The sequence below is a fragment of the Syngnathoides biaculeatus genome, chromosome 9, assembly GCF_019802595.1.
Source record: "Syngnathoides biaculeatus isolate LvHL_M chromosome 9, ASM1980259v1, whole genome shotgun sequence".
In the NCBI taxonomy this organism is placed as follows: domain Eukaryota; kingdom Metazoa; phylum Chordata; class Actinopteri; order Syngnathiformes; family Syngnathidae; genus Syngnathoides; species Syngnathoides biaculeatus.
The window spans coordinates 9,908,810-9,927,259 of record NC_084648.1 but is presented as its reverse complement, the minus strand read 5'-3'; the positions used below and the strand labels follow the sequence as shown (position 1 = coordinate 9,927,259).

The window sequence follows — 18,450 nt, the reverse complement described above, 5'->3', positions numbered from 1 at the left end:
CCAAACAGGTTGTTCTCATCATAGTTTTTGTCAGTAAAATGAAGTTTTAAAAAAAGACATACAATACATAATTAATAGAAATATTACTGAGTCTCAGTCCAGGGGAAAATCCGTCACTTCTTGTCTGAGTGTCTTAGAGCGAGCGACTTTTGTTTTTCCTCCAAGCTTCTGTTGGTCTTCAGAGGAGGAGGGGGCGTGCGCACGGGCAACATTCAAGTGCGCACAAGCACTTGAACATGTACTACATGTACATGTAGTACTTCCTAGTCAGCCCATCAGCTAAAAACAACTGTATAGCTTGGTAGAGCAACTCTCCAATCAAACGTCAACATTTTTTCTTTATTTTATGCATTTTGATGAGCTTGTCAAATGTAATACTTCACCTTTCCTATATTTATTTGAAGGTTCTAAGGACCAGAATTCAGATCAGGCCCAGCATGTCCTCCCCGTGTCTGTGTGGGTTTTCGCACATTCCCAAAAAAAATGTCAAGTTGATTTAAAACTCGAAACTGGCCATACCTGTGAATGCTCATTTGTTTACATGTACTCTGCAATTGGCCGGAGTTCAGCGTGTATTAACAGTCCACATGTACATACCCGTCATAAGACGTAATTATTAGTAAATCCTCAAGTCACAAAAGACAAAAGTCGCAGTTTGTTTGTTCCCACTTTTTATGTTTCCTCTGCGGGATGACAAAAACATTAAGCAAAAAGTCTACGAGAAGAACAGGAGAAAAACAATAAATAGTCACACGAGGTTCCTCACTGGCTGCTTGTCAATCAATCAATCAATCAATCAATCGACCAATCGGGTGCTGCGATGATGGAAGAAGAGAAAGACGTAGATGGCCGTGGTGTGCTCTTCACTCGATGTCGTCTTCGCTCAGGCTCTGTGCACTCACGATACGCTAACACACACACACACACACAAATCATCAGTGGAGAGTCTCAAAAGAATCAATTGTACTTCATAAAACAGATTAACAACATAATCAAATAGGATGCTAAAGAATTAGTGTTTGTGCTCAATGCGTTGCTTCTTCCGGTCGGTTTCCCTTCCTCGGCTACCTCTGGGCAGTCATATATGATAGCACCTGGCAGTAATTTTGCCTGTCTAAATGTGTTGCTCCATCGTTTGTGTTCAAATATCAGTCGCAAAAAGAATTGTAACAAGGTGACTCTCGATGCTAATTATTAGCTCCTCACTGTTGTTTTCCGTTATATTTTTGCCGTCAACTAGCAAGGCGGGCATTTTAAATGCACAATGTATTCTTTTTGTTTTATATTTATTTTGATTGGAACGCCAATCAACAGCTTGAAGCCTCTTTTTTTTTTTTTTACAGTTTTGTTCACTATTTGTCAAACTGCCGCATGTTTTGAAGTGATTTGAATTTAATCCCACCAAACAGTGGTCGTTTCTCTCTCTCTCTCTCTCTCTCTTTTTTTTTTTTTTGCTCTCTTAGCCACATGTGCCTGCACGGTAATGGCACCTGGCTGATGGTGGGCAGCTTGGTTAGCAGCATCTGGAAGACGGGCGGCGGCAGCGTTTGCTGGAGAACCTGCAGGAGCTGCTGAGGTTGGCCGCAGACAGCGATGGCGTTGGTCAGGTGGTCCACGCCCTTCTCGTAGTCGCCTAGGAAAAAAAAAAAAAAAAAAAAAAAAAAGAGGCAAGTGTCGCCACCGTGAGCTCAATCCTGGTAAGCACACTAGCAAACACCATTTCCACTGTTGTTGTTGTTGTTGTTACCTTGGGCAAGAAGCTCCTCCCCCAACTGGATTTCCTCTAAGAAAAACTTCTGGACCGCTTCGGAGTCTTTCAGGTCAGGAAGCTGCTCAGGGTTCAAACAAAGCGCACACGTTATCCATGTTTCACATTTCTATCCTGGGGAGTCAAAACGAAATGAGCCCAATATTCCGCTAGCCTTATTTATTGCAAAAAAAAAAAAAAGGCAAACATACAAAAAAAAAAAAAAAAGCCTAAACGGTAGCAACTGATGGCTACTTTTCAATACAACCTCTCTTTTTCTGTTCATCGATGAAAGGTACAGTGAAGAAAAGAAGTATTTGAACCTATTTCCAGTTGGTTAAATTCAACTGGGTTGATTCCATTTTGAAGACGTATAAAATAGAAAAAGGCACGTCACCTTGGGCATCCCAGCTCGCTCTTTTGCCACCTTCTGCTTCCTCCTGCCTGAAACAACAGCAGCAACCAGTCAGCATCTTTCAGCGTCACTTCAGAGCTTCGAGGTGACAAGTCACAATCCTGGCTGCCATCTCAGAAGATTAACTAACATCTCGTCAATGTGCAGTGCCAATCTGCTCAACACGCGACCAAAGTACAGTAAACATATTCTATTAGAAAAACATGACGCTTCAGGCTTATTTGTTTTGGAGCATTTTGGGGGAAAAAGTTGCAAGTAGCGTGTTCCAGGTAAGGTTTTTGAAACAGCAGGACTTGTGGAACAAGATTCAGACCACATGACTAGGAATAGGTACCAAGACTTGGGGGAGAACGTTATTTTGCACGTTCTACCGCTCCAATTTCATTTCTCACTCGCAATAAAATCAAGATATTTGTTTCAAAAGGATTTTAACAATCTGAGTCCAAGAGGCACAGCTGCCTCCTCCCCGTCTGTGCAATCATATTACAATATGATTTGTACTATTCTATACAACTGTCTATTGTGCCATTTATCCCTCTCGTGTTTATATTACTTTGTGTAGGATTTTTTTCAGATTAGCTCAAAACAGTAAACAATAACAAAACTAATTTAAAAAAATTGAGGGAGGCAGCACGGTAGCCAACTGGTTAGCACATCTGCCTCATCGTTCTGAGGAACCAGGTTCAAATCCAACCTTGCCTTTGTGAGTTTGCTTGTTCTCCCTGTGCTTGTGTGGGTTTTCTTCAGGTACTACGCTTTCCTCCCACATCCCCAAAACCTGCGTTACAGGTGAATTGAAAACTCTAAACTCCCAACAGGTGTAAATGTGACTGCAAATGGTTATGTGCCTTGCAATTGGATGGCGATCAGTTCCAGGTGTAGCTGGGATGGGCCTAGTGAGGATAAGCAGTATGGAAAATGGATGAACAAGAAGTATTCAGGACAGTTTTATATATTAAATTTCGCCTGTGTGGAGTTTGCATGCTCTCCCCGTGCCTGTGTGGGTTTTCTCCGGTTTCCTCCCACATCCCCAAAACATGCAAGATTAATTGGACACTCTAAATTGCCCCTAGGTGGGATTGTGAGTGCGGCTGTTTGTCTCCGTGTGCCCTGCTATTGCCTGGCAACCAGTTCAGGGTGTACCCCGGCTCTTGACCGTTGACAGCTGGGATAGGCTCCAGCACTCCCCGCGAACCTTGTGAGGATAAGCGGTGAAGAAAATGGATGGATAAATAGTATGTCAAAATCTTAGCGATACCAATTCCTAAACATGACTCGGGTAACATGTTACAGATAGTTCGGATGTTGCACGTAACTTAGCAACAACGTCACTCATGCGTCCATCTTTGGAAAAAAAAAAAGCAGAACGAGCCCGAACAGCCCCGTGTGGCCCAGAATGCCTTCTGAGACGACACAGAACCCCTCAAATGTCGGTCAAGTACAGGGAGTTTGCTTCGAGGGGTGCGTAAATTCAATCCCTCCAGGTCACATCGCAGAGCGTAAACATATTTTAGCATAAATCTTAGTCAATCGAATCAAACCGTGTCGAAATGGATCGGATGGAAGCCAAAGTTGATGAAGAGGAAGAACGAGGTCAGGCAGGCAGCACTCACGTTCTCGCAGCCTGTTCTTGAAGTTGGGGTCGCTGCGTCTCTTGCGGTCGAAATAAATGCAATATCCGACCAAGAGAGCCCCGCAAACGCCCGCCGCAATGGCACTCGTCTTCCCAACCATCATAGCGAGCTTTTTGTACGGTTTTTCACCTTTTCTCGCCCGTTTTGAGAGTGGTTGGACGACTCGGAAGTCAGAACGGCGTCACGGGGAGAGAAAGGACCCTAGAAGGACCCTTCACATAGATACTACCGCTTTAGAAACGCCAGTGCTGACTCGTTTCTCCTCTGACCGACGTGCTTACGCGGCGGCCATGTTGGAAAGGTTGATGGTCTCACCGAAGGCATTCCTCAACCGACTTTTTTGTCAGGTATGTACTACTGATATGTAACATTCGGAGAAAAAAAAAAAGTTGGACAAATGATATTTATTTTCGCTCATGTGTTAGCGTCACCGTAAGCACGCAATACAAAAGGGCGTGTTGTAGTTACCTAATCGTATCTATGTCCCTAACCTTCACAGCCTTTCAGTCTTCCGGCAATCGCCTGACAGAAAATATTTACAAAATACGTTATGATAAAAATCCATCGTCGATATGAATAACAAATGTAACCGATTGGTGATATTTTAGCTTATCTTCATACCTAGAACAGCAAAACTGCAAAAAGGTAATCTGGTTAATTTGAGGTACAATGGTCAAGTTAGGTGAAACATTTTATGCCTATGGGTATAATTCCAATACGGATTACAGTATACATAATGAAAAAAAATTAAATGAACCGAAGTTAGCTGGGATAGGCTCCAGCACTCTCGCGTTCTTTGTGGGGATAAGCGGCTTGGAAAATGGATGGATAGAGACGATCCACAGGGCGTAATGTCAATGTTTGCTCTGCAGAGGGCGTGCTCAGGCTAATGTGGCACGCTAACGCCTCAGTGGCCTGTGATTTCAAACCTTTAATTAATGGATTTTTTTAAACAAAGGTGTACTTTTTTTCTGGTCAGAACGTCAGCAAAATAGAATTACAGTATAGTATATAGGCACCAGCTCGCCCTTGACCCAAATGAGGAGACATGGTATGGAAAATAGACAAAAGGACATTTGTGTGTCTAAGTTATGAAGTGACAATCACGCTGTGTTGGTCTAATGTCGTTTGTGAGTTGTTGTTTTTTTTTACGTGGACAGGTGTTAGCACACTGAATGAGCGCTAATCACTTAAGAGACTTAACGTATTTACAGGCAGACAGGGAATCCCGTCTTAAAGTTGAACGTTCACAGAGAGCGATAGTAAACACTCTGTGGTCCCCTCAACTTGAGGCTTAAAACCAGCACGTTAGCACCAATGAGCGAGCTAACAAGTAAGTGGATCCAAAACGTTGACGTTGGGATTTTACTAACTAGCTGGGCAATAGTAGCCATAACGAGTAAAATGAACATTTAATTTTTAATTCTATAAATTAGTGACAAATGACTCCCGAATACCAAGTCCAAGCCATGTTGTCATTGAGGCAACTTATTTGCAAAATTTCTGCAAAATCTATCCATTTCAAAAAGAAGCTTCTTTCCCGCACGTGTATGCCGAAGAATGTGGACCAGGAAGTGAGATTCTTTCAATCACAGGGCCTCCCTGAGTGACCTTTGAGCCCACCAGCAGACATCTCAGAGCTGATTAAACTAAAGATGGCACTAAGACTAAGACTGTCTAACCTCTGACCTCCACACCTAATGACCTTTTTTTTTCCCCTCAAGGAATTCCTTTCACCTTTAAACCATGTTGATATATTTGAACTATTTTTGACATTTATAAATGTCCTACACAATAAATTGTGACATTTTCTCTTGGTGGTGGTTTGGGTTTAAGGCAGTAGGAAGGGATTATTGTTTACAGTAGTTACAATATACCGCGAGGGAATGGTTGCCTTTCATCCACATCAGGTGACCATGGGGGGTGGGGTGGGGGGGACTGACTAGGGAATTCCATGGTACACATGGCCACCTCCTCAGTGAGGCCCCTCTAATATCAAGACACTACCAGTCTTCATTGTTGCTACATTCAGCCATTTGTTGCCAGGTAGTATTTACCTGACGTTTTTTTTTTTCTAGCTAGGAAACGTTTCAGATGGTCAAATAGAGAACTGAGAGAAGCTAGCTGTTGTGTACAATATTAAAGCCCAAGTGTCATCCCTATAAACATTCTAAAATAGATATTGTACTGAAAAATACATATAACATTATACACTTCAATGTCTATACGAAAAAATAAATATGAGCGGAGAGCGCGTCATCCATGCTCAAAGTTGCGGACGTGTCATTCAACATCCAAGTGGTCGCCATATTGGCTGCATCTTCTGTCCGTGACATTCCCCATTGAGACACTGTGGCACCTACTTTGGGAGACGAACACGCCTTCTGACACGGAAGCTTTTTTCAAAGAAGAGAACATCTCACAACCGAGGGAAGTGACCGGGTCAATATTACCCTATCGTTTCGAGCCATATTTAGATGATATACGGATCACGGCCACGCCACCTCGATGAAAACGCTGCCCGCAGCGATGACGGCGCGGCCAAACTGCTTCCATGTCCGATCCACATCCGCGGCGGAGATGAGCCACTCCAGCGTCGCTGCGTCCACCGATCACAGCTTCGGCCAGGGTGGCACATTTAGCACCCCTACTTACGGATTATGACCCCCCCCCCCCAACTACTGTTTTTTTTTTTTTTTTTTTAGTAGCTGTATACACACCTACCTGTCATTTGGAACCCACAAATCTCTCGTCCTTTGCACCCATGTCATCCATTTTTCACGACAAACCGGATCTTTTTGAAAAGTGTGAAGAGCGAATCCATCCTCCCGAGTGTTCGAGCAACATAACGAGCTGGCATTTCGGCTAACACGAAGGAACAACGAGCTACCTTCCCGGAGGTAAAACTCGTATAAACAGATGAGACCGCTTGAATGCCAAATACGTCAAAATCATGTTTTGTGGTGAAAAAAAATCAGACGGGTCCATACTGGCTGCTGTTTTTTCATTAATAACATACTAAAAATCATGCATTTCCAAGGGGGCTGGGTTAGTCCAGAAAAAAATGAAGTCCGTAATTTTGATTCACTCCACCAGGTGTGGTTCAACGCTAAAACAAAGCGGTGACATTTCCCTGGCCGGAAGCTCAGAACCTGTAACCCACAGAACCTACTGTCGCCACACCTGTTGCTCAATTTATTTCAGCGCCCCAGCTACCTCATGAACTGCACAACCTGATCCTTCTGATTTGGTGCAGTTCTTTAGGACAGCGGTCTGCCTCCAGGGCTCTACACATTACGTAAAGACATATTTTGACTATACAAAAAATCTGAATGACATAAGTCTAGATATACTAGTTAGGTAACCAATATGGATTTTTTTTAAAGCAGATATTTATTACATTTGCAATCTTTAACTCATTCCTGACTCCCGAGCACCCAAAAACGATTTTCAGTGAACATTTCAGGGAACAATCTAGATCCAATATATCAACATCCCAAAGTTGTGAGTAGGAAGTGCGCCAACAATTGCGCCCACTGACGTTTGCCTCTTTCCGATGCAACGTTGGCACTGGAAACGGCGCAGACGTCACCGCCACCACCACCGCCGCAAACAGGAAGTGACTGCGCTATTTTTAAAGTCGCACTTATCTCGCGCAGCCTCAGCTCACCGAGAGAGATAACAGATGTGGTCATGTAACCCGAGCCCCCAAAACATTGGAGGGGATTGTATCTCTCTCACACACACACACACACACACACACACACCACACACACACACACACACACACACACACACACACACACACGATGTGAGTGGTTTGTTTTTATTGCCCAAGTGCTCACTGCAATTGGTTGTGTTGAAAAATGTACAAACACCAAGCGTTGTGAAAAAGCAAAAAAAAAAACACAAAAAAATACAAGACGTCACAGTTTTGAGTCCACTGGGCCCCGCGGTCGCCGCGGTTAACAAGAGGAACCCTTGTTAGGAGTCCCGCTCCTTCTTCACCTTGACGTCTCCAGCCAAGATGGTGGTGATCTCCCCCTGCATGAAGGCCCAGGGCAGGTCTGAGCCGGCCAAGGGGCAGCGCCCCCCGCTGGGGCAGTACACCTCCCCGCTGGCGCCCTGCGTCTTGATGCTGGCGCGAGAGCACGGGAAGCAGAACTTGTGCGACGCCACCGACGGGCACTGGACAAAGTGCGTGTCCTCGAGGCGCTCGTGGCACAACGTGCAGCAGAGCGGGATGCCGCCCGGCGCCCCCGGGTCCCCCCCGGGCCCAGGCGGGGAGCCGCTGTTCCGCCTCGCCCGGGCGGCGTCTTTGGGCGCGCCCGCATTGTCCGTGGTCAGGATTAACGCGGCGACGGGCAGCTGAGCGTTCTGTGGCGGGGGGGCTGCCGCCCCAGGGGGCGAGAAGCCGGGCGGTGGGGCAGGGGCCATCTTGACCGCCTCGGAGTGCGACGGGAACCAGGGCGAACCCTCGGCGTCGTTCAACTTGGGGGGGGCGCTTTTGCCGTCTGGCTCGGGTGACGCCTTCCTCTTCAAGCTGCGGGGGTTCTTCCCCCTCTCTTGAGGGCACAAAACAACACAATAGGACAAAGTAAGGACGCGTTCACTTCCGTGACAAAATTGTGAAAAATATCAACGATTGCGTTCCAAAGTAAAAGCAAAAGTTTGCAGATGTCTTATTTTGATTCCAAGACCATCAATTGTGACAAAGAGCAGAGTGTGATAATGCCCAACATGGCGGCCCTGTGCATTGATGAAAATTGATGAATGAATGTTTTAGCTCTCCCTTAATAAATGCAATAAATTGCAAATATAAATCACCTCAAACGTCAATGGTTTTAAGTCCAGGTTAAAAACTTTTTTTTCCTCCCTCATCTGTAAGAATTTTATAGGATTTCCATTTGATTTATTTTTTTTACGTTATTTTAGTCTTTTTTTTTAAATGCTTATTTCCTGTCTGGTATTTTTCTTTATTTTTAAAAATGTGTTTTTGCTTGTTTTATATGTTATTAATCATGTATAACATATTTGCTTTAACTTATACTTCCGGGCAAGGTGGCAAAGCACAATTTTGTCAAAATGAAGCTCCTTAATTCACTCAACACGATTACCACTTTTCAGACTGATACCAGGAAAAGTATTCACTCTTGAGTATTCACCGTTACTGATACCAAGTACAGAGAGTATTTTTGCTACAAAATTTATATCATCACAATACCATATGGTCTATATCACAGGTGTCAAACTCAAGGCCCGGGGACCAGATCCGACCCGCTACATGATTTTATGTGTCCCGTAAAGGCGAATGAGTAGATAGTGTGTCAACTCCCATGATTCTTTTGTTAAAAAATCTGTACAAAAATTTCAAATCATCATATCACAAATGATAGCTTTCTTTCGGCTTGTCCCGGTAGGGATCGCCACAGCGTGTCATCTCAGATGAACGCTCATATTTGTTAGGCACAGTTTTTAACGCCAGATGCCCTTCCTGACACAACCCCTCTTGGGGAGTGCAGGCCCCAGTGAGAAACGAACTCACGACCCTGAGTTTACCAAACCAATGCCCTAACCACTGAGCTATGGGGTCTCATCATATCATAAGTGATAACAGGGAGATATTGCAAGCATTTTTGGCTTACCAAAGTACTAGGTCTTAAATTTCATGTGTAGATATGATGAGGCGATTAAAGGTTTGTATAGTTTCGGTCATAACGGCCCTCTGAGGGAAACCGTAACTACAACGTGGCCCACGACAAAAATGAGTTTGATACCCATGGTCTATATAAGGGGGCGATGTGTCAAATTGTTCAGTGTAGGGCCACCGACTCGAAGGACTTCATCTCAGAGTCTTGTTTAAGTTTGGAGTATTTATGATCTGACAGAATGTCAAAATGATCCTCTGAAAAAAATCATCCATGTCTGTACTCCGCGAATGATTAATTTTATTTTAATGGAGACAACTAGGGCCATGTGGAGTGGAGTCACGGTGACCCACTGACAATTTCAAAGTTAAGGCAATTTGTTAAGCGGCTCTAGATTTGTAAAGGTATTTTATTTGTTTACAAGGTCACCACGACACACAACACAAGCAGATTAGGCATCATCCTGCTTGAAGAATGTCGACAACAGGCCATTTCCTGCTGCATTTGTAGAAAAATCAAGCTAAACATTGCACTTTTTCGTGATGATATTGTTATGATATGTGGGAATTTATTGACTAAAATATTTTGCATTTGTGTAGCCAAAAATAATCCTAAAATAACTACCGCGTACTTGAAAACGCTGAGCTAACCAAAAAGGTGCCTGACGTAAAATACACGTGGCATCCATCTTTGTTCACCTCCCCGGCGGTACTTCAAAACATAATAGTGTTTTAGAAAGATGTGACATCATCAAGACGCATTCTATTGTCGTATTACTGAATTTCGCATTAGGGGGTGACGTAAATTACATCTTGTAGCTTTAAATGTCGGTGACCTGCATCAGCAGCGTTCCAGATTCTTTGAAAGACAAAAAGTATGAGAGAAATTCCATAGAGCACGTTCGTCCTACGTTGATGCGCTTTCATAATCGTAGTGTCTAACTGACGTAATATGTTGCTTGACTTCATTTTCAAAAATGCGTAACAACGTACAGTTATGACCATACCTGTCTTGGAAGAGGCGTGGCCTTCGTACGTCATCATCCCGTGCGCGCCCACGTGCTCCTTTTTTAACCTGGTGTCGAGCGCGTGCACGGCCATGAGCTCGCGCACGCTCCTGCCCTCCGCCGCCATGTGGTTGTCAACCCGCAGCGCGGTCGCCTCGCTGGGCACCAGGACGGCGGTGGCGTGGGGGTGGCCGACGCTTAGCAGCGGCACCAGGCACCGCCGCGGGTCGGTGGGGCTCTGGCGGTTCAGTTCGGGCGGGTCGTCGGCTTTGGGGAAGCCGTTGACGAGCCTAGTCGTCGTCGCCGCCGCCGCGGTCTGGTACTCCGGGCCCAGGCGAGGCGGCGGCCTGTCGGGTAGCGGGTAGCGGGAGGATGCGATCTCTTCCGCGGCCTGCTGGTGGAGCTCCTTGGCTGCTGTCGGAGGCGGCGGCTTCCCTCCCGCCCGGCCCTCGCGGAGGCCCTGGGCCCGCTTCAGCTGGCGGGCGGTGTCTATGACCAGTTCGACCCGGTCGGCTCCCTCGTAGTTGACGCAACCTCGGCACACCGCCTCGCTGAAGTCCCAAATGAAGGCCCAGGGCATGCGGGGCAGGTCGCACAGAAAGCACGACTGGCGCCTGGCGGCCGCGGTCATCGTCGCTGGGCTCCGGGCGACGACAGGAACACAAAAACGTCGTCGTAGGGAGGAAGACGCGACAGACGAGCCGAGACGAGTGCGCGAATACCGACGCGAAATGTCGACGTCGGCGTTCTGTTGTTTGTGACGTCACAAAGCATCCGCCTTCATCGGGGCCGCGCGCGCGCGCGACCGACTCCACCGAGATAAAGAGGGTGACGTCACAGGCTCGTACGGGTTCCTGGGACGAGTTTCTTTTCTGTTTGCACACTTGCACAGCTTCTCACTCATATCATAGATAGTTTGTATAGCGAAAGATGGCGCATTATTCTCTTTTAATTCCCTACTGCTGATTTATTTAACCTTTACGTAAAAGGTACATGGAGTGCACTTTTATATACAGTATTGGAGTGTAACAAATATGTAATAAGGTTATGTAATTTAATTACACAATCTATGTAGTCCATGTAATTATTATTTTTTGTGTAATACAATCAGTTGAGAAATGCCCACGCAGGCACGGGGGACAATATGCAAACTCCACACAGGCGGGGCTGGGCTTGAACCCGGGTGCTCAGAACTGTGGCTCAAACTGCTCCATCACCATCAGACGTGAAACCCAAAACACTCACCTTTAACCGTGATGTAGCAGTTACTCAAAAGTATTTGCATCCTTTTTTTCCAAACGCATACTGTACAACAAACAGTACTATGTGATTTAGTTACATAATTGCACATTATATTACATCATTGCATGTGATGAAGAAACTGTCTGCAAGAGGGCAAAAATAAGTTCGGCGTTTATGTAAACAAAGCAACACATCGCTGATGTCAGGCAGAAACCATATACTGTATGTCCAAATATGATAAATTTCATTAAAAAAAATTAAAATTATATTAGTCTGTACCCAGTTCTTTTGTAGGTTTTAGGTAATATTAAGTTTAAAGTCTTGAAAATAGCTTGAGGAAAGATCTACCAACTGGATTGTTTTTCCCGACAAGGTTTAAAAAATTTGAGTAGGCTTGATTTGTTGCAGTTGATGGTTGAAATGCTTTTGTTTCACAAAGAAGCCACATGAGGCAAGTGCATACAATCGTTTGCTCGGTTAGTCAGATCATAGTTTGACTTATTGCATCACCGTTGCCTCTGAGACCTTTGAAAAGAGTTTGGGGAGAGGTGTTTTCTTTTATGATGACAATTAAAGGCTTTTTGGTACGGTCCGGGGCGGAGCTTGTACGCATACTTTGATGTGCACACCTGGTGTAGTGTTGGCGTGATTGCGACGTCCTGCCACTTTAATCTATGAAAGCATCCAAAATTTGTTTTTTTTTTTAAAAAGAATATCACCCATCCATCCATTTACTTAGCCACTTATCCTCACGAGGGTCGCGGGGAGTGCTGGAGCCTATCCCAGCTGTCAACGGGCAGGAGGCTGGGTACACCCTTAACTGGTTGCCGGCCAATTGCAGCGCACATATAAACAACCAACCTTTCGCGCTCACAATCACACATACATATTTTTAGTGTACTGTATACACGTTGAAAAGAATTTGCAAACCATTGTATTCTGTTTTTATTCACGTTTTACAAATTGCAATTTCATTGGGAATGGGGATTACGGCACGTTTAAGATGCTATGTTTTAAGTAGCACATTTCAAGTAGCATCTTTCAGAGAGCAATCAAGCGTGACGCATGAAGATTTTATTTTTTTTGTGGTGCTTGATTTGTCAAAAAGGAACCGACTCAACCCTCCTCACACAACGTTTGGTGGAGTCTTGTGTTGATGTCACCGCCGCCTACAAGACAAAAATCACAAGTTGTCTGCGTGTGCATGTGCGTGACAAAGTGACCTCAACACACTTCCTGTTTGGTAAACCGAGACGAGAAATGACCTCAACGTTGTCAACGAATGTTTACGTTTAGTTTACACAGGACTTCCTAACCCTAAAGCATCCTATTAAAGCATAACATTCAATTTTAAGTCAGTTAGATATATTTTTGGAAATAAGGACTCGCAATGGGAAAATATATGCAAAATGCATTGTTCATGTCTCTGTGACGTCCTATTTCAGACAGAAAATTCAAACTTGTTTCCTCGCATTTGAAAATCTAATTCAATTAGCAGCATTCTCTATTGTGAAATACATCAAAAATTTCCCAGAAAAAATTGTTTTCTTGCTTTTCCACTGATGAAGTTTGGGAAAATATTTAATCGTTTTTTTCGCGAAAAACCATGGGCCTATAACGGTGAAGCAGAGAGTGAACAACCGTAAACAAACTTTGTTCAAGTGAATTAAGGTCATCAGGAAAATTTAAAGAAAAACCTTTACAGTGTCAAAGTAAATCTAACTTACCTGTGGAATGTTTGCTCAGCCACGAAACCGGCGACTAACGCAGTTAATCAGTGTTGCTGCACAGGTCAGCATGGTTGTTTTGGGAGCATCAAGATAGCGGGTGGTGACTTCAGTTTTGGTGGCCAATGAGCCATCCAGTCTTTTTTTTTTTTTTTTTAAGATCAGTGGTACCCACCAGCAGTCGGACCTGTTCACTTTCCCAAACACTGAAGACACTTCAAGGGAGTAAATCATTTAACAGTGGCACCAAAATTCTGCATGTGGCTTACACCACACGCACACAATGAGAAAGCTGGGATGTATCAAACAACTATTTTCAGGCTTCATTTCACAGACTTCACATTTTAACAGAAATGTCACACAAACTACTTTTAAATACAAAATTCAAAACTGGCAGAGCAGCCCCCTCTCCACAAAAAAAATAAAAAGAAAACCTGACAGTGGGAGAAGCTGCAGCTTGACGCGCTCAACTCTAAAGCATCCAAAGTCATACTGTTAAAAAGGTACACATCTTCATAAAAGTGGTAACTTATGTCCAAGAGTCAATTTCCCAGTAAAAGATACTTAATACATTTAACAGCGGTTTCTTGGCAGAGTTAATTTGGATATTAGAGAGTTTAAGAGGTATTGTTCAAAGACACCAATAAGTTAAAAATTGATGTACCTTTAGTCAATTTTACACACATTGATCAAAATTAAAAATTGCTGTAACTGCCAAAACTACTGAAATTTGTTTAAAAAGACAACTTATTTCTCATGAGCCACTTTACAAAAGAGCACCCATGAGTGATGTATACATAAGATTTATTTATTTATTAAAATACACAAAAACATTTATTTACATACAAAATTTGATATGCCTGTGCTAAAGATGACCGTACATCTCCTGAGAGGCGTACGTCATGTAGAGGAAGCCGTCGTCATCCTGGTGGTCCCTGTAGACCTGAGCCATGCTGAGGGTCATGCTGGCAAGGCCGCTGTTGTTCACTAGCAAGTAGAAGGCCTGGGTGGGGAGCAGCGCCATGCGGTTCCTGGCGGGAGGGGGGGGAGAAAGACACGATGGTCAGTGGCAGCATGAGCAGACAAGAGGCACCACAGCAGAACACCGCATGTTTTTGGAATATTTCAGAAAAAGATCACCGCCCCTGGCAATGATGTCTTTTTAGGATGCAGCTACAAGGCACCAACCATTACAGTTGAACTTAATGTTTGTGTACCAAGTTTGACAAGCTACTAAACAGCAAAATTTGCAATGTTGTACACTTTATAAAAATCCCATGATTAGGCAGTAGTCAGGAAATTTGAACCCTAGCGTCAGCTATATTGTCTAATAAAAAATGGCTGTATTGTAACTAGGGAACGAGTGAATGCAACAACAGCCATCCAACTCTTGGGAGTTGTGTAGGACGCCATCTTCTAAGCTAGGCTTCCATTGTGCCAATGAAGCAGCGACATACTCTGCGGCATAACGGGCACATTCCATTCATTAGTCTGTCAATGGACCAATGTGTCATTTGCTGACTCACATTTAAAAAAAAAAAAAAAAAAAAAGACGGCGCACCTCGGACCGGTCGCCAGAAGCATCTTTTTGCTGCAAGGCACCATGAAGAAAAACATTGCTCATATTCGGGGCGCTTCTCAGATCTGAGGTTGCCCGGGTAGGGAAGAAATGTCAAAAATATATAAAATCAAACTGCTCTAAGAAATCAGGATACAATATTTTAATTTCAAGCCATTGTCATTTCTCAATGTAATAAGTTACTCATGAGTAAGTTACGCATCGTAACTCATTACAATGAGTGTGGAAAAACTGCTACCTATGGGTCGTAGCTTATTTATCTGCTAGCAGTAGCTTCCTGAATAAGGGTCTTTTATATATGCACACATGCAATTGACTAGTTAATCAATGAGAAACTAGTTTTTTTTTTCCCTGCACTGCCCCTTCAGGCGCTCCGTATTCTTGTTCTGTGGCCCAAGATATTTAATATAAAATTTTGGATTTGCCTTAATATGGGGATGAAACTGCTTTAAAACAAAAAAAATTTGTTGCCTGGCTTCGCAAACTTTGAAATGAGAAAAGTGGAGACTTGTTAAACCATTTTTTTTAGCCACTGTACATGGTCAGTTTAAAATTTCAACCAGTTTGAAACTTCTTACAAGAATATTTAGTAATAATTTGAGTCATTGCCATCATACAAAGTCTTTTTCTAGCAAGTCAAAAAGTTGTCTGAACGGCATCTCATATCTCCAAACTCAAGTCTGGTCATTTTTTAGCTCAAGCCACCACTATCAAAATTTAATTTCTAGCATTTATATCTTTTTCTTCCTGTATTTGATAAAATCTGTGACACTTTGGATGTCCCAACACAAAAAAAAAAACTGCTGAGGTCATGCTGACAAGAGGTTAAAATAAGCATGAGACTTCTCCACATGAACATTACTGGTGTGTAAATTAATATTTCAACAGAACAATCCTGATTTTTAAGTTGAATTTAATGCAAGCTCTCTTGTAACAAAGAGTGCAAAATGGTGTCAGGTAAACTGATGACATCACTAATTGGCAATGATGGAAGATTGTTTAAAATGGTACAACTATTTCAATTACTGTAAAATAACTTGTGAAATCATCAAAATGACCATTTGGCATTTCTGGAGTTAAAAAATGTATTCCAACAGTATTCTATTCACTCTAAAGTTTCTCTTTATGGCACTACTTCCAGTAAATTGATAGATTTTTTTTTTTGTCCAATCAGATTTCAGCCTCCATGTTGCCATGTCAAAGTAATCCGTCCTTTGCAATCAGTGCTGGCCCGTGGAACGCAAAGGGGATATACATCTATTATTTTATTTTTATTTTTTTAAATAGACCAAAAATCACATTTCAAACCCTCTGACAACATTGCCTAGTGTTCTAAACTGATTTGTTCCACAAGTTGAACTAGGAGACATTTAATAACATGTCATGTTACTAGATTGTAATCTCCTGCATATTTATATGCTGTTCTATTGCATCGTATCATCTTGTACCGTTGCATGGATGCGATAGTGGTGCTTTTAAAAGATTGATTACGCCACGCAAGTCCCTACATGTCAAAATAAGGTCATTGAAATACAAGTGACCCGATTTGGGAGATTTGAGATACAAGTAGTCAGGCTGAGTATTTTTGCCTTTACTTAAGTCACAGGTGTCAAACTCAAGGCCCGGGGGTCAGATCTGGCCCACCACATGATTTTATGCGGCCCGTGGAGGCAAATCATGTGTAACACCTTCCATGATTTTTTTTGTTCACATCTGTACCAAAATTTAAAAATTGCCATATAAATGATAACGAGCTATTAGCAGCATTTCCGTGTTAAACAACAATAGTTTGGAAAAACCAATTACCCTTGATTTCTGATTCCAAAACTAGTTCATAAATTCCATGTTTAAATATGATGAGGCGGTTAAACAGTTATCGTTTCACAGCCTTAACAGTCTTTTGAGGGAAACCGTGAGTACAGTGTGGCCCACGATAAAAATGAATTTGACACCCCTGACTTACAGTAAGTGCAAACGACATGCAAGCCCATTATGGTGCCTGAACAATAACAGTTTTGGGTCCAAGCCGTTTAATGCCACTCCCACATGGAGTTTACTCAAAAGAATACTTGGCGGGGGGGAAGAAAAAAAAAAATACAGCAATATTACTATGACTTTCCAAAAGTATTTTTACTCCTATTAGAAAAAGTTTTGGGGATGAGGCCAACACAGACGTCATTATTTTTAATATTACCTGATGATGGTGACGAACTGGCTCATGGTGAGTTCATGTGGAACAAGAAACTTGGTTTTGTCCAGAGGAGGAAGAAACTTCTCCCGCTCGTAACGCTCGATGATGACCTGACAGAAGGGAGTCACATCGACACAATCTGTATTAACCCTCTCTGGACCAAATAAAATTTTGCAGGGAGAAAAATCCAACACATTCAGAAAATGATACTCTGGACGTAAAAATATTCAATTATTTTAAACCTGTTGCAAATCCTGCCCGGAAAGGATTAAACCAGGAGCGTCTGAACATTTTCCTTCAGAGGTCCACATTTAAGGCTGCCTTGATGGAATTTAATTTAACAATTTTTTTTTTTAAAAAGGCATTTGAGATTTATTATGGATATGGTGACCAACTTGTTAGAGCTTGCATCTGCCTCACAGTTCCGAACCCAGATTAAAAACGGGTTTTGTTGGGTACTCTGGCTTCCTCCCACATCCCAAAACATGCATGGTAAGTTAATTGAAAATTGCACATATGCACTCCTCTACTGCCAGGCTACTAGTTCAGAGTGTACCCCGCATAACCACAACTCATAATAATATTAATCTGCATAAAAAAATGAAAAACATTCATAAATTGGACCTTGACAAAGTAGAAATTGGAGGACTTTTTGTGCGAGTTGTAGGCCATCTTAAATAGTTTTAATACATGCCACAAACCAAGCTAAAGCTTTGGCACTCATGGTATAGATAAAGCATCCAGGGCATTGTCATCCACTAAATTTGAATTTATTATTATTATTATTATTTTTAACAAGAGTAGAGTTGCCTTGATTGACCTTGACATAGATTCAGTCATTCATTCATTCATTCCCTCCCTCACCGGGATCTTGTTGGGGAACTTGGAGCGGACTCCGGCCACTTCTTGCTTCCTGGTGGCTGCACACAAAACAAAACAAGGAGTTTATTTAAAAAAAAAATATATATATATATAGCTTCTTCAACTCTTTCTTCACTTCTTTAAAGTTTTTCGTTAACTTTTCCCCTCCCTCTTACCGAAGCTTTTCCTCTGCTTGAACGGTTTGCTGTGCAGCTGCTGGCTCCTCTCGAGCGGAGGCATGATGAAGATGATGATGATGATGATGCGGGGGACGACGGTGACCCGGAGCGTAAATACTCGCGCGTGCACTCAGCTGCAGTGCATCAGCTGATTAGCACGTGGTATCTCTCTCTCTCTCTCTCTCTCTCTCTCCTCTCTCTCTCTCTCTCTCTCTCCTCTC

At 43.1% G+C, this 18,450-nt stretch overlaps 3 protein-coding genes across 3 annotated transcripts; all 3 read right to left on the bottom strand.

The window, feature by feature from the left end:
- Positions 1–660: 660 nt before the first annotated feature.
- tomm20b (translocase of outer mitochondrial membrane 20b) lies at positions 661–4,015 on the bottom strand. Its single transcript, XM_061830462.1, has 5 exons — positions 3,776–4,015; positions 2,145–2,191; positions 1,748–1,829; positions 1,491–1,633; positions 661–908 (listed from the first exon to the last, which is right to left on the bottom strand). The coding sequence occupies exons 1-5, from the start codon at positions 3,897–3,899 to the stop codon at positions 864–866; spliced, it is 441 nt and encodes a 146-aa protein (XP_061686446.1). The 5' UTR covers positions 3,900–4,015; the 3' UTR covers positions 661–863.
- Positions 4,016–7,608: 3,593 nt separating this feature from the next.
- LOC133506637 (interferon regulatory factor 2-binding protein 2-B-like) lies at positions 7,609–11,878 on the bottom strand. Its single transcript, XM_061830974.1, has 2 exons — positions 10,451–11,878; positions 7,609–8,361 (listed from the first exon to the last, which is right to left on the bottom strand). Exons 1-2 carry the CDS (start codon positions 11,079–11,081, stop codon positions 7,781–7,783), a joined length of 1,212 nt encoding a protein of 403 aa, XP_061686958.1. The 5' UTR covers positions 11,082–11,878; the 3' UTR covers positions 7,609–7,780.
- A 2,328-nt stretch (positions 11,879–14,206) lies between these two features.
- Positions 14,207–18,378, bottom strand: map1lc3c (microtubule-associated protein 1 light chain 3 gamma). The gene is made up of 4 exons (XM_061829857.1): positions 18,227–18,378; positions 18,054–18,109; positions 17,193–17,299; positions 14,207–14,450 (listed from the first exon to the last, which is right to left on the bottom strand). The coding sequence occupies exons 1-4, from the start codon at positions 18,288–18,290 to the stop codon at positions 14,285–14,287; spliced, it is 393 nt and encodes a 130-aa protein (XP_061685841.1). The 5' UTR covers positions 18,291–18,378; the 3' UTR covers positions 14,207–14,284.
- Positions 18,379–18,450: the final 72 nt, after the last annotated feature.

Bases quoted from the DNA above. Each gene is read 5' to 3' on its own strand.
- tomm20b (XM_061830462.1), bottom strand. From the start codon at position 3,899: ATGATGGTTGGGAAGACGAGTGCCATTGCGGCGGGCGTTTGCGGGGCT. The intron at 2,192-3,775 runs GTGAGTGCTGCC...CTGTTGTTTCAG, and splicing joins CAAGAACAGGCTGCGAGAAC to GCAGGAGGAAGCAGAAGGTG. The intron at 1,634-1,747 runs GTAACAACAACA...TTTTTTTCCTAG, and splicing joins GGAGGAGCTTCTTGCCCAAG to GCGACTACGAGAAGGGCGTG.
- LOC133506637 (XM_061830974.1), bottom strand. From the start codon at position 11,081: ATGACCGCGGCCGCCAGGCGCCAGTCGTGCTTTCTGTGCGACCTGCCC. The intron at 8,362-10,450 runs GTATGGTCATAA...TGTGCCCTCAAG, and splicing joins CCACGCCTCTTCCAAGACAG to AGAGGGGGAAGAACCCCCGC.
- map1lc3c (XM_061829857.1), bottom strand. From the start codon at position 18,290: ATGCCTCCGCTCGAGAGGAGCCAGCAGCTGCACAGCAAACCGTTCAAG. The intron at 17,300-18,053 runs GTGAGGGAGGGA...CCCTTCTGTCAG, and splicing joins AGTTCCCCAACAAGATCCCG to GTCATCATCGAGCGTTACGA. The intron at 14,451-17,192 runs GTAATATTAAAA...CCCTCCCGCCAG, and splicing joins CAGTTCGTCACCATCATCAG to GAACCGCATGGCGCTGCTCC.